This window comes from Pollachius pollachius (assembly GCF_949987615.1).
Source record: "Pollachius pollachius genome assembly, chromosome: 17".
Classification (NCBI taxonomy): domain Eukaryota; kingdom Metazoa; phylum Chordata; class Actinopteri; order Gadiformes; family Gadidae; genus Pollachius; species Pollachius pollachius.
The window spans coordinates 15,907,453-15,921,401 of NC_136950.1; the positions used below are offsets into that span (position 1 = coordinate 15,907,453).

A 13,949-nucleotide genomic window follows, 5' to 3' on the forward strand; every position below is an offset into this window, starting at 1 on the left:
TGTGGTGACTTTTAGATGTTCATCATGTAACTCAACTTCCAAAACCTCAGCTGAGACCCAGGTACAAAAGAGAAAGTGTAGAATAGTATAACAGTACAAATGAGAGGGGTTAAAACATGATTGACAGCCCTAACCTCTCCCCCAGGTCATCCATTGGCCTATGAGCGGCTGAGCCGGTTTTTGACGTTCCCTCTCCTTTCTCTTTTAGGACGGAAAAGATTCCAGAATATGACATACTGAAATAGGTGCACATGCACACGCACACACACAAACACACACACATACACGCACACACACACACACACACACACACACACACACACACACACACACACACACACACACATATGCACACATACATGCACACGCATGTAAAAGCTGGAAAGGACAAAATGAGGTAAATCCAAATGTCAAGCTGCAGGGTCAGGGGCCGTGCCAGTGGCCCCTGATGGCCGTGGTGGGGGCCCACGTGCCATCATTCATTAAACGGGTTCTCCACCCCTGCAGGAATGTGATTCTGAGACAAGATGACATTTTCTTTTGCTAGCGGGTGGTGCCACACAAATGACATTTAATGACATTACTGTTTTTCTGTTCAAAGGTTCCAATTCCACATGTGCAGACTGAGGCTACATTACATTGTGCTGCTCCCAGCCCAGCTGCAGCGGCCAATTACTTAGAGCAGCAAAGATGTTACTTTGAGAGTGTCGGAGCGAGGCAAGACATTGGTACATATTATACAATGATATGGACGTTGATACCGTCAAAGGGTGTCAGATCCCTCAGCCTATCATGTGGGGGTGTGGTTGAGGCGATGGGGGACCGTTGTGTTGACTTACATTTCGGCATGAAAGAGTTTCAAGTGAAGAAGACCCTAACACTTTAAGCATGGGTCCCATTTGAGCCGTTCTCTCTGACACGTTCCTTGTTTATCTTAACCACAATGTTGGTTTCAGTGTGACAACAGCCTCCCTGTAGATAGCATGATTATAACCATATAACAATAGCCTGGCCCCGAGCCATCAGAAGGCTGATAGGATATGCTTCTTGTTTTGTAAAAAAAATAATAGATAAATCCCAGAGCAGCGAGCCGCCCGATAATGGCGGTGATCTGGTGAACAGTTTGACAGTTTGCTCGCTCCTTTTTGCTCAGCGGGTCTCTCATCAACATCGCAAAGCACAAGTGAGTCTTTGGGGAAATGTCATTTTTAATTAAATCCCAGGCCCTTTAAGATAAGCAGTTGGGCGTTAATTTTACCTAGGGCGTGTCGTTGCCTTCAACTCATGAGATGACGTATGTCTCTCAAGATTAATCAGTTTGCCTGTCAGGTTTTTATCCGTCTCCTCTTGCATGCAAGCAGGGATAGGCCTACTTAGATACACTGTTGATGCAAATCGATCCAATTATGTTACCTTTAGTATCAAGTGCACACACACACTCAGCCAGTCACACACACAAACAGTCAGTCCGTCACACACACACACTCACCCAGTGACACAAATACACTCAGTCCGTCACACACACACACACACACACACACACACACACACACACACACACACATATACAAAATCACTCAGTCGCTCACACACACACACACACACGCACACACACACTCAAATAAACAGACTCACAAACCCACACAAAACAATTTGCTATTCCATGAAAAAATTATTAATTAATACGTTTTATTTGTGATTTACTCACAGCCCTTTTAATGTCAGTAGTACACTGACATCTTGTCCGACAGATGTTTAGAATTATAAACGTACAAATCAATGTGAAATGTTCATTGTAGAAAACCATGGATGAATAATAAGTAAACCCATAGTCTATATAAAGTATGGATGATTAATGAGTACATCCATAGTTTATGTTGTAAAGCATGGATGAATAACAAGTAGGGTAAAATAGACTATATAAACCATGGATCTATTATAAGTAAACCAATAGAGCGTTCGGCTGTCTCCGGCAGCGCTCGGGTCGGGGTCCCGGGTGTTCGACTTTCTCCGGCAGCGCTCGGGCCTATTTCCCGGGTATTCGGATGTCTCCGGCAGCGCTCGTATCCCGGTCCTCCATCTTGTTGTGCAGTGTGTCGAAGCCGGACGCAGAGCTCATTGTTACCGGAGGACTTCAGAGATGGACGGGTATGTGTTGCTCAGAGCCGTTTAATGTGGTCAGCATGTAACTGTGGACGGTATTACGCTGTATTTATACCGTATAACGTGCTTTGATCCCGTTGCACAGGTGCATGTATGGTTATATAACATCACAGCGCGGGGCTGGGGCTCACCACGCGCTCCTCTGAACCGACGCTATTATATAACTATTATCATGGTTATTACTATCATTGTCATTATTATATTGTATTATGAAGAGCCTCGGGGTGGCAGCCAGGGGCTTAGTGATCTCTCTGTGTTGTCGGATGTTGTCGTCCGCCCCTCTTTATTCACTCAGACGGCCTGATGCTAAGCTAATGCTAGGTGGCGTGACGCGGATCCCTTTTGTTGTAGCATTTTAGCATTAGCCTCGGCCACTGTTAGTGTTAGCCTAGGCGCTTTGTGCCATTATCCTAGGCTACTGTTAGCGTTAGCCTCGGCTACTTCTAGCGTTAGCCTCTCCTCTTTGTGATGTTAGCTGAGATGCAGGTCACGTACGGACTAGCTGGCCTGTAGCTCCTCTAGGCTGTTTGGTTTAAACGGAAGACATTTTACTGAGCGGCGATGACGTCACATTAGAGTAGTTATGTTGGGTTGAATGACGGCGCCCAATTGGTTGGTTTAAAATGCTGAGCATGAGAAACCGACCAAATAGGATCCATGTGCACTGCTGGTCCTCCACCACTCTCTGTTCCTCCGTCACTGTGTTCCTCCACCCCTCTCTGTTCCTCCATCACTTTCTTTTCCTCCATCACTCTTGTTCATCCATCATCATCACTCTCTGTTCCTTCATCACCATCGCTGTGCTCCTCCATCACTCTCTGTTCCTCCATCTCCCTCGCTGTGGGCCTTCATCACTCTCTGTTCTTCCTCCACCACCATGGTGTGTTCCTCAATCAATGTGCTACTCCACACCCACGTGGTCGACCCATTATCAGTCAAATCTAACATTAATGCTTGGAGACGGTTCGGTTCCTTGATGTCTGCACCCGAGCGCTCTTTTTTAAGGAATGAGACTCTTCACTCAGAGTAGGATTTAGACATGGCCCTCTTACCCCTCCATTGTCCGCATACTCCCAGTTAATTCCGCCAGCCAGAATAACTTATTTGCATGAGGTGTGAAGTTTGTAGAGGCGACACCCCTCAGCAGAATGCAGATGCCCAATTTGGCCAATCCGCTAGGAGACTGCTATGCTTTACCAACGCCAAAGGCTCCCCGCAGTCGACAAGGGTTCAAGTCAGGACCCTAAAAAGAAGCTGCATGGTTCACCCATCAGGAGGGGATGTCCTGACTGGGACGAGAGCAGTTGGAATGCTTAACAGAACATTTCCCTTACTACTAGCTGTGGGATTGCTAGGACGTTCTTACAAACGACCCTCCCACTGAAGCTCTGTAGTCTACTAAAGGACCTTTTAACAACCACGTTTGGTTTGGCACAACCAGAAAGGAACGTTCACACTCATCACATTAGGCTTCAAAGTCGTTGATTGCAAGCAGTGATGTTCACCTCTTAACCCAGTACGAGTGATGTTCACTTCTTAACCCAGCAGGAGTGATGTTCACTTCTTAACCCTGCAGGAGTGATGTTCACTTCTTAACCCAGCAGGACTGATGTTCACTTCTTAACCCAGCAGGACTGATGTTCACTTCTTAACCCAGCAGGAGTGATGTTCACTTCTTAACCCAGCAGGAGTGATGTTCACTTCTTAACCCTGCAGGAGTGATGTTCACTTCTTAACCCAGCAGGAGTGATGTTCACTTCTTAACCAGTAGGACTGATGTCCACACTTCTTAACCAGTAGGACTGATGTCCTGGCTCTGTTTCCACATTCTCTTCTCTCTTTTCTGTCACCTCTTGATCGTCACGCTGTTGATATTCTCTTGACGTTTAACCGATATGCCGTGGTCTAGTTTCTGTTTATCTGTGTATCGTGGTTTAATTTCTTCTAAAAAGAGGTCTGGTTTCCTTCCTGGTGAAAGGTCTTCAGTTGTAACAAAGGCCCTTTGTATTTGATTTGCAGTGCCTTCGACACTATTAATCAAATGGTAGTGGAGCTGGTGTGTGGGGTAAATTAATCACATGCATAGTTTCATATTAAATGATCTGAAGAGAAATTGGAATGAGTTACTAACTATTTTTTTAGGGTAAAGAGCTTAGCTTCACTCTCGTAGCTAGTTGGTTTCCCCATGGTGGGTTAGGGATGGGCCTTGATGGTTTCAAAGCCATCTTGAGATGGCGCATGTGTTCACTTTGTAAGCAAAGTGATTTGGGAATGTCCTGCACAGACCACCAAGGATGCTTGAATTCTCAGTCTCTAATGAAGAGCGAGTGATAATTTTTCCTCTCTCAATCTTCAGTGGGTCTGTTTGTAAGCTATTAATAAATGAATGCCCTGGTATATGTATAATTGCTTTTGCTGAACACAATTTATGTAAGAAACGCTTGTCTATGTTTACAGCTTTTGAAATTTTGCAAAGATTTGATGTCCTTTATCTTTCTTTTTTTAGGATAAGTGATGTTGCTGTTGGTGTCAAGGTGAGTCTCTGAGCAAACCTCCACCTCCCCTCCATGCAGAAGGTCCTAAACCTCGCTAAGTGGTCCAGTAGGGGGGGACTTTAGGTGTGCCAATAGGACCATACATCCATGGCATAGCCAAACCTTAATCCATTTAAAATGCACTTCTGAGAAGTTGTAGGTTATTTCATAACAATCCGATTTCTTGAGGTTCTGCTTCTGCCTTCACAACAATATAACAGAGTTAATAAACAGGAAATCTTTTTCTGCCCGACCAGAGGAAAAGACCAAATGTAATTTCTAGTGAAATGCATTTGATCTCATGGCACCATACACATTGTTGTTCAATCGTCTGTTTTCCAGTCTACATAAAACGAGGTTAAGTCCTACCTTGAAGGAACCTGAACAGAATATTAGGTTATGTTGGTGCCCCTGTCAATACAATCAAGTATTTTTTGTTGACGATTAAAAAACCTCCCGGGAAAGTCCCTGCAAAGAGTTTTTTGCGTAAGTGGTACACAACTTTATGTGCCTGAGATTTATTGAAGCGTGGGTTTGGTGGCCATGCCCCAGACGGCTGGTTTTACCATGACCATAAAGAATAGGGCTGAGGCAGTCCTATGGTAGCGATCCTCTGAGAGGGTGTGGGGGGCGTACTGCCGGAGGGGGCTGTGTGTGTAATGGGTCTCCAACAGCCACGGCCTCCTCCTCCCCATCAGTCAGCTTTAAGAGCACAGGGAGCCTCCGCTCTGCCCTGGGGAGCCCTGCGTCGCTCTGGATGCAATGACACAATTTGACATCTTAAATGTACGGATCAAACCCACACAGAGTCTGGTCCTTCTTCTGGTGCATATCACCCTCCCTTCCCCAGTGTCTCGCTAGCGTCTCCTTCCTGTTCTTTGAACCGTCCATCAAGGGAGCCGTGTGATGGCATTCTGTGCAGCTGTCGGCAAACCAACGATGGTTTGGTGTGGTTGTTTTACGGCCCTTTGTTTTGTTGTTCCCCGCAGAGAGGGTCAGAGGAGCTGAGCATGTACAGCAGCCCCAACTCGGGCGTGAGCAGTATCAGTGGTGAGTAGGGCCCACCTCCCTGTGCATCCGGGCCATGTTGTACAGACTGAAGGCTAATGGACTGATTCCTCCTGTTAGACGGCACCTCTAACGGCAGCGACAGCAAGAAGCAGAAGGTGGAGGAAGCTCCTCCGTCGCGCGTCCTCCACATCAGGAAGCTCCCCAACGAGGCGTCTGAGACGGAGGTGATCGCGCTGGGCCTGCCCTTCGGGAAGGTCACCAACATCCTGACGCTCAAGGGGAAGAACCAGGTGAGGCGCGTTGGGCGGGCGTTTACGAGCCCTTCCACTTACCTTTACATTTAGGGCATTTAGCAGACGCTTTTATCCAAAGCGACTTACAATAAGTGCATTTGTTACAATAAGTACATTTGTCATAAGAAGTGAAACAATATATCGCTGTCGGTACAGTTAAGATGTTCCTAGAACCAAGTGCAAGTATTACAATCGCTAGGCTAACCCATTCCCCGTGTAAAGCAACGATAGCAGCTACTGTAGATGCTACACAATTAAGTACCTTCTCACTTAGAGAAAATACATGATCTCAAGCTGACCGTGTACGCCATTCGGACCCTTAGTGCTAATGCGCTTAGTGCAAATGGGTGGGTTTAAAGTAAATCATGCAAAGTGTTGATGGTCCTTGCTCAATTGGTAAACACGGATGGGCTTTTGTTGTTGTGGAAAGACAACATCTTGTCTTTCCACGGGCCTATGCCATGAGCTAGTGGGCCTCGATGAAAGTGTTGGCTGCGGTGTGTGTGTCAACCCGTTCTGACGCGCGTCGTTGGTGTCTCCCAGGCGTTCCTGGAGATGGGCACAGAGGAGGCGGCCATCACCATGGTGAACTACTACAGCACGGTGACGCCTCACGTCCGCAACGTCCCGGTCTTCATCCAGTACTCCAACCACAAGGAGCTGAAGACGGACGCCGGCAACCAGGTGGGAACGCCTCAGGCTCTCCCGATGACCAGCACAGGAGCCACTCACCCTTGGTTCGGCTGTCAGGAAACGGGGACATTGTATTTGCGGCTATCAAGCGTATAAGCAGATGAGATGTGTGTGTGACCGTTGGCCCCTCCCCTGACCCACAGCGGACCCAGGCGGTGCTCCAGGCGGTGTCGGCCGTGCAGTCCGGCGGCTCCCCCAGCTCAGACGTGCAAGAGGCCCTGGCGGCCGCCTCCAGCCCCGTGCTGCGCATCATCATCGACAACATGTTCTACCCTGTGACTCTGGACGTCCTGCAACAGGTGCCCCCCCCCTCCCCCTCCTCGTCCTCAAAACCCAGTTAGCGCCACAATGAGTCTTTCGTTGGTATGATGGGTTCAGGCTGACGACCTCCTCTTGACCTCCTCCAGATCTTCTCCAAGTTCGGCACCGTCATGAAGATCATCACGTTCACCAAGAACAACCAGTTCCAGGCTCTGCTCCAGTTCAGCGACCCCGTCAACGCCCAGCAGGCCAAACTGGTGAGCACCGGCCGGAGAGCTGGTCGTAGCGTAACGGCTCCTACTGGTAGGACGGCCCCTGAGACCTGACCTGGGTTCCTTTTTCACCTCAGGCTCTCGACGGCCAGAACATCTACAACTCCTGCTGCACGCTGCGCATCGACTTCTCCAAGCTGGTCAACCTCAACGTCAAGTACAACAACGACAAGAGCCGAGACTACACGCGGCCCGAACTCCCGGCAGGGGACGGCCAGCCCAGCATGGACCCGTCCATGGCTTACAGCAAGGACTCCAACTCCCTGCTCGGTAAGATCCCAGGTAGAGCCCCTTTTTCTTTTCTCACTTTTCATCATTTAAGCAGACGTAGACCTTTAACACCAGGTATACTGGTCACAGATACAACATGGTTGCTGTGTTGGTTTCAAGAGACCTGTTTAAGAGTGTCACAATGATGCCTTAATCTTAACAATAATTCACTATGAAAGACAGCTAAACTGTGAAACTGTTGATTGAATATAATACTGTAGTTGAGTCAGTCTTTGTAAGTGGAGTGGTCCTGGATACTCCTCTATTCAGGATGCAGGGCTGATGGGTGCTGGTGTAGTTCTGTACCCCATGATATCTCTCCCTGCCTCCAGGAGCAATGAACCCACTGAGCGCTGCTGCAGCGGCGGCGGCGGCGGCCGGACGTGTGGCCCTCGGGGGCCAAGCCGGCTCCAGCGGGGTCCTGCTGGCCAGCAACCTCAACGAGGAGGTCAGTACTCATGAGTCGGGACACCACCCCCCCCCCACCCCCCACCCCCAAGGCTCTGAAGCCGTTCACAGCTAACGGACCGCTCCCACTCCTCCTGTCTGTTGACCTCGGCCTGTGCTGGGCGCCCACACAGACCTCCTGACTGTAATGGGTTGTAGAAAAGGAAGCCGACCATGCCCCTGCCTCTGTTAGCCTCTTAGAGTGGAAGTGAACCCCCTGTTTGGAACCCCTCCACTCTATCGTACGAGCGCTAGAGGAGCCGTGTTGTGTATGACGTGGTACGCGGTGTCCAGCAAGCTTAAGCCTCTGGAGGTCCGCGCTGGTTGCTTCCCAGACGAGCTCCACATGCCCACACCCGGGGTCTCACTCCCCCCCCCCCCCCCCCCAAAGGGCCTGGGTTCAGAGCAGAGTAGACCATCAGACAATGGCCCACATCACAGGATATTACACCTGTTTTCTCCCTAACGGTTAATTTTGGAACGATGACAAAATTACGTATTAATCATAGAACACACGCAAAGACGTTTGAAACACAAACACTTTGGGTTCACTGCACTTCCTGGAGTGGTTCACTTCGAATAGGACCATTCGATCTCCCATCTTATTGTTAAAGATCACAACCTATTTGTATTTGTAGTCTGCCTCTCTTTTAGTCCCAACAAAAGAAAGTGTCTTCTCATCTCATTCAGATGTTCTGCCATTCTCTGCTCACAGATCCTTATGTCAAACTGTATCTTAACTCTGCTAACCCTGCTCTCTCTGTTTTTTCTTCTCTAAGTCAATCTCTGCTCTCCTCAGCCTCTATGAAAACCCTCTCTGACCTCTGGCCTGTCTCTCTGGGTCTCCAAATCCAAAACACCACACATTGTGCTTCATCTCCACAACCTTTAACCTTTAGCCTCTTAATCTTCTATTCTCTGACCTCTCTAATTGCGCTCTGAAATCTTTGTATCTATCTTTTCCTCATCTGCCATTGAGTGTCCCCCAGAGCCGGGCCATATGTCGTCCAAAGGCTGCTTTGTCCTCCATATTGTCCTGGCCTTCTGGCTCTCAATCAGACCTTCTGCTGATGAAGGCCAGTAACAGAATGGGCTCATTGTCCATTGATATAACGTAGAATATGAACTGGTGTTGAAAGCATCAAATGAGTAGAGCTCAACGTTATCAAGGCCCCCACGTTATCAAGCACAACGTTATGAAGGCCCCACCCATGTTATCGAGGTCCACCCAGGTTATCAAGGCCCCAGGTAGCGTAGTGTTGCTACAGTGAGACTCCCGTCCTCAGAGTATGGTACTCCTTATGAGTATGGTGGTGGCCCCTCATTGATTCCTGCATGTCCAGCTGCAACCCCCCCCCCCCACACACCCCCCCTTCCCCACACTGGATCTAACCGCATGCCCCCCTGACGTCTTCTCCCCTCATACCATTTCATGATTGGTCGTCTTTCCCCAGCGGACAGGAAGTCAGCTCCATGACTACTGCATGTTGTGTTTTGTGTCTCCATGTTTGAAATTGAACTGCTGATTTTAAATAATTTTGTTTTGGTTGCTGATGTTTTAATTTTCTTTTACATGAATGTACCTTTTGCCCCGTGCTTGTCTAGGGTGAAAATACATTTTGTGTAATTTGCTATTTTGACTAAAGAAACATGTTTCCAGCCATTTTCTCTGACCAATCGACCTGCATTATTCCAGTGTACTGACCTGTATTTTATTTTTGTCCCTTCCCCTCCCCCTCACTTTATTTATTTTTATTTGCTCACCCCCAACCACCCTCCCATGGATCCTCCCTCATTCTCTGTCCCTTCCCTCCCTCCCCTCATCACATTAACTCCCCCGATGCCCTCCCCCTTCTCCTCCATGACCCATCACCTCATCACTCTCCGGGGGGGGACAAACAAAACCAACCATCCTCTACCTCTGGATCGATCTGTCCATCTCCGCTCTCCTCGACTCCTCTACCTCTTCTGTCTCACGCTGCTTGTTGCTCTTCTCTCCCTCTAAAGATGGTTACGCCCCAAAGTCTGTTTACCCTCTTCGGTATGTTATCGCTAGAGCTCTCTCTCTCTCTCTCTCTCTCTCTCTCTCTGACTCCTTCTCTCTCTCTACTCTGTTCTCATTGTTCTCTCTGTATATCTACCAGTATCATAAGTACTATAGCTATTGTTGTGCAGTGTTTATACGGTAGTTTGTAACACATGCAGGCCCCCTGCTTATCGCTCTGGGTCATGTTTATTCCTCTGTCCTCAAATACAATAGTCGATTTTATCATTGCATGGTTAAATACCGTTTGGCTTGCATGCGATGTTTGGTTAACGTGACACCGATGCCGTTCTGTTTTCGAGGGTGTCTAATGTAATGATTCTATACACCTCTCTTGATATCTCCTGTTGATTGATGGCTCTCCTTTCCTACTACTCTCTTCTGTGTTGACCGAGGCCTCTCCCCTCCGGTGCTAACCGTCCCCCTGACCCTCTGCTCTGTCTCTCCACCTTCACCCTCCGCTGGCTCTGGCTTCACTACAGGGGTGTACGGCGATGTCCAGAGGGTGAAGATCCTCTACAACAAGAAGGACAGCGCGCTCATCCAGATGTCTGACGGCAACCAGGCTCAGCTAGGTGAGTTCAGCCAGCGGGTCTAAACCATACGACTCAAGAAGGCCGACCACGGGCTGCCCGATTCTGGGGAAAAAAATCCTAGTCACGATTATCTTGGTCAATAGTGCAATCACGATTATTCAAATGATTATTTTTTGAGTTTGAAAAAATGTTGCAGTATTCAGCATTTCTCCCCAGAAAAACATATAGAACTGTGAACGTTGAAATTTTGCCTTTAGATAATACACAAAATGGTCAAATAGAAAATAATGTCCAGATATGTATCCAGCTTCTCTGCAATTTCTATAAAACATTTAATGACGAAAAAAAAAAATAGTTTCAACTCGCTTTATATTAGGTTGGTGATCGTTTGACGCTAAAAATCGAAGTTGCGATCAACATGAGATTAATGGCCCATCCCTAGCACAACCACATCCCTACTCTGGCCCTTACCCAGTCAGCCGCCCACGGGGCCCGGTGCTCCGCAGTCAGATGGGTCGGGGCGCAGAACAAGGGGCATGAGTGTGGCTGCCAGGCGGTGCAATAACGCTCTTCTCCACAGCCATGAGCCACCTGAACGGGCAGAAGATGTACGGCAAGATCATCCGCGTGACGCTGTCCAAGCACCAGACGGTGGCGCTGCCCCGCGACGGGCTGGACGACCAGGGCCTGACCAAGGACTTTGGGAACTCCCCGCTGCACCGCTTCAAGAAGCCCGGCTCCAAGAACTTCCAGAACATCTTCCCGCCCTCGGCCACCCTCCACCTCTCCAACATCCCGTAAGTGACCGCCGTCGGTCAGCAGGGCCCCCCTCTCCCCCCCTTCTGGGGTCATCACAGCCCTGATCGCGGGGGGGGGGGGGGGTCTACAGGCCCCCCTGCTGTGGTCCTCACAGATGATGGGGTTCTACAGGGGTCCTTACCGCTGTGTTATCTCCTTCTCCCCAGGCAAGACGTGAGTGAAGATGACCTGCGCCTCCTGTTCACCAACGGGGGCGGGGCTGTGAAGGCCTTCAAGTTCTTCCAGTGAGTCTTTGAGCCCTTTCTTTCTCTGCGTTAAAAGTGCTGTTGGTCGACGACATGAGTCCATTAACCCCGCCACCTCCCCCAGGGACCACAAGATGGCTCTTCTGCAGATGACCACGGTGGAGGAAGCCATCCAGACGCTGATGGACCTCCACAACTACAACATGGGGGGCAGCCAGCACCTCAGAGTGTCCTTCTCTAAGTCCACCATCTAGACGGCGCTCGTCCACCTTATGCTAGTTTGATTTGAGTACGGTGTGATGTTTTTGTTTCTGATCTTCATTCCTTGAGAGATTGGCCCCCCCTTCTAACCCAAGTTCGTTGAAGAGACGTCGATGTGTAGGTGTTTCTGCTCCGTACCTCCGCACTCTCGTTGTGGCGCACTGAGGTCCCTCCTTTTTCTACGCCTGTTCTCTGTAAGGTCCATGGCTCCGTGAATTAGACCCCGTTTCCGTTGATAAGATACTCCCGTGCCTTACTCAACAATATCAACTGTTCTCCGGCCGCCCCCCCGCACCACACTGTCACCTGGTCCCGTGCCAAAGCACGGATACCTTTTAGGAACCGTTTTCTATTTAACCGCGCTGACTCGCTGTAGCATTTCTGTGCCACGTTTTTTTTTTCTTTTCCCCTTCAATGGTTCATTGAACTTCAAATCACCTGTTGTCATTGGCCCAACCTGCTTCCTCCAGCCCCTTCCCGACCCGCACATCCTCTGTGTTTCACAACTTCTATGTTTTCAGACACGCCGCTTGCTGAAAGTGAACCAAAGTACGCTTCAGTCGAGTGTAAAGAGTTGACAATTCATTTGTAATCTGAGTAACAGCGCGGCCTGCAAGCGTATCGTTTGGTCTTGAGTTACCTTCCATTCTTTTTGCTGTAGCTACTTGATGTAACTTTAAATGTGACAATGGGTTTTATAAGCATGTGTAGTCGTTTAGACTCTGCAATAGGAAAGTGTTGCATGCTTTGGAAGCGATAGCAGCATTAAGTCCACTGTGATGTCATGTCATGTGACAGTTTACTGAGGAGAAGGCTACTTGGTAGGACCAAAGTTTATGTGCCTTTAGTGTTTCCTATTTAATTTTAACAAGAACAAAAACATTTTACATAAAAACTGCTCATGAAAAAACTTGGTTTATTTCCTTCATGTTGTATTTGGGGGTGTGAAACATTATCTTGACCTTTTAACGGAAAAAAACTGCATCCACTGGAAATGGGTTTTGTTAAAAAAACAGTATATTTTCTATACAAGTCTCTTTTTACACCATGAAATGTAAGGATTCAGTATAGTTCGGAAGAGGCACAATTAAAAGCGGACTTTTTTCTAATACGGGAGATGTGGCTTGATTTCCTGCTTTGGTTGACCCTCTCGTTGTCTCTTCTGTGTGTATGTGTGTGTGCGTGTTGGACATTCTCTGTAGCATGCTAAATAAAACTTTCTGCTCTCCCTCTCTCTCTTCTGTTGCCTCTTCTCTGTTCTCCTACTGCTGCTCTCCTCTGATTCACTCTCTATGTGGGAGACGGGACAACCACCGTTCTCCAGGGAAATAACGCTGTACTGGGCCAGACTGAACCCCCCCCCAGATTGAGTCCCCCCTAGACAGAGTCCCTCCCAGACTGAGTCTCCCCCCTAGACTGAGTCCCCCCTAGACTGAGCCCCTTCCTGACTGAGTCCCCCCTAGACTGAGTCCCCCCTAGACAGAGTCCCTCCCAGACTGAGTCTCCCCCCTAGACTGAGCTCCCCCCCCCCCCCTAGACTGAGCCCCCCCTAGACTCAGTCGCTCCAAGACTGAGGCCCTCCCAGACTTGAGTGCCCCTAGACTTGAGACCCCCTAGAATAAGTCCCCCTCCCAGATTGAGACCCCCTAGACCGAGCCCTGCTTCCAGACCGAGCCCTCCTAGACTGAGCCTTCTGATTGGCCAGATCCACAGGACAGGAGTTCTTTGTTTCTTTCCTCCCCAGCCAGCTGACTTCCAGGGGTCTCTTGGCGCCCCTCCTTGATGGGGGTCCACACTTGTCCTCAGATCAGGTTCTGAGTGTCATCCGTTCACTGGCCCGGCCTGGTGATGGTGGTCGAGGTGATACTCCAAAATCATATGAACACCTTGTAGGCCTTTGATGCTCATGAACACCAACGTTGAGATCGACAAACTCTAGGCGTTGAGCCCAGCCTTGTGCGCTAGTACTCAAATTCCTATTAGGGGTCTGGTTTTTATAGTTTTTATAAAACCCTAAAATTGCCCTAAATTTTTTTATTTTTCCCACAATTTCATATTCAAGCTAAACATGATTAAAAAAGATCACAGGCTACAAAAATAATCAAAAATTCAACAAAATCGCCACATAAAATCTTTAGACCAAGCCTCACAAAACTCTAA

General features: G+C 48.7%; 1 protein-coding gene across 2 annotated transcripts; it reads left to right on the top strand.

Moving 5' to 3' along the window:
• The first annotated feature begins 2,094 nt into the window (after window positions 1-2,094).
• On the top strand, window positions 2,095-12,898 carry LOC307089095 (polypyrimidine tract-binding protein 2-like). Of its 2 annotated transcripts, none has more exons than XM_079755202.1 (14): window positions 2,095-2,148; window positions 4,670-4,697; window positions 5,687-5,747; window positions 5,826-5,998; window positions 6,545-6,685; window positions 6,838-6,993; window positions 7,102-7,212; window positions 7,305-7,509; window positions 7,830-7,945; window positions 9,952-9,985; window positions 10,471-10,563; window positions 11,105-11,321; window positions 11,490-11,567; window positions 11,653-12,898. In XM_079755202.1, the coding sequence occupies exons 1-14, from the start codon at window positions 2,141-2,143 to the stop codon at window positions 11,780-11,782; spliced, it is 1,551 nt and encodes a 516-aa protein (XP_079611328.1). In that variant the 5' UTR covers window positions 2,095-2,140; the 3' UTR covers window positions 11,783-12,898. The 2 variants fall into 2 exon arrangements, with proteins under 2 accessions (XP_079611328.1, XP_079611329.1); XM_079755203.1 differs by having other exon boundaries at window positions 7,305-7,497.
• Window positions 12,899-13,949: the final 1,051 nt, after the last annotated feature.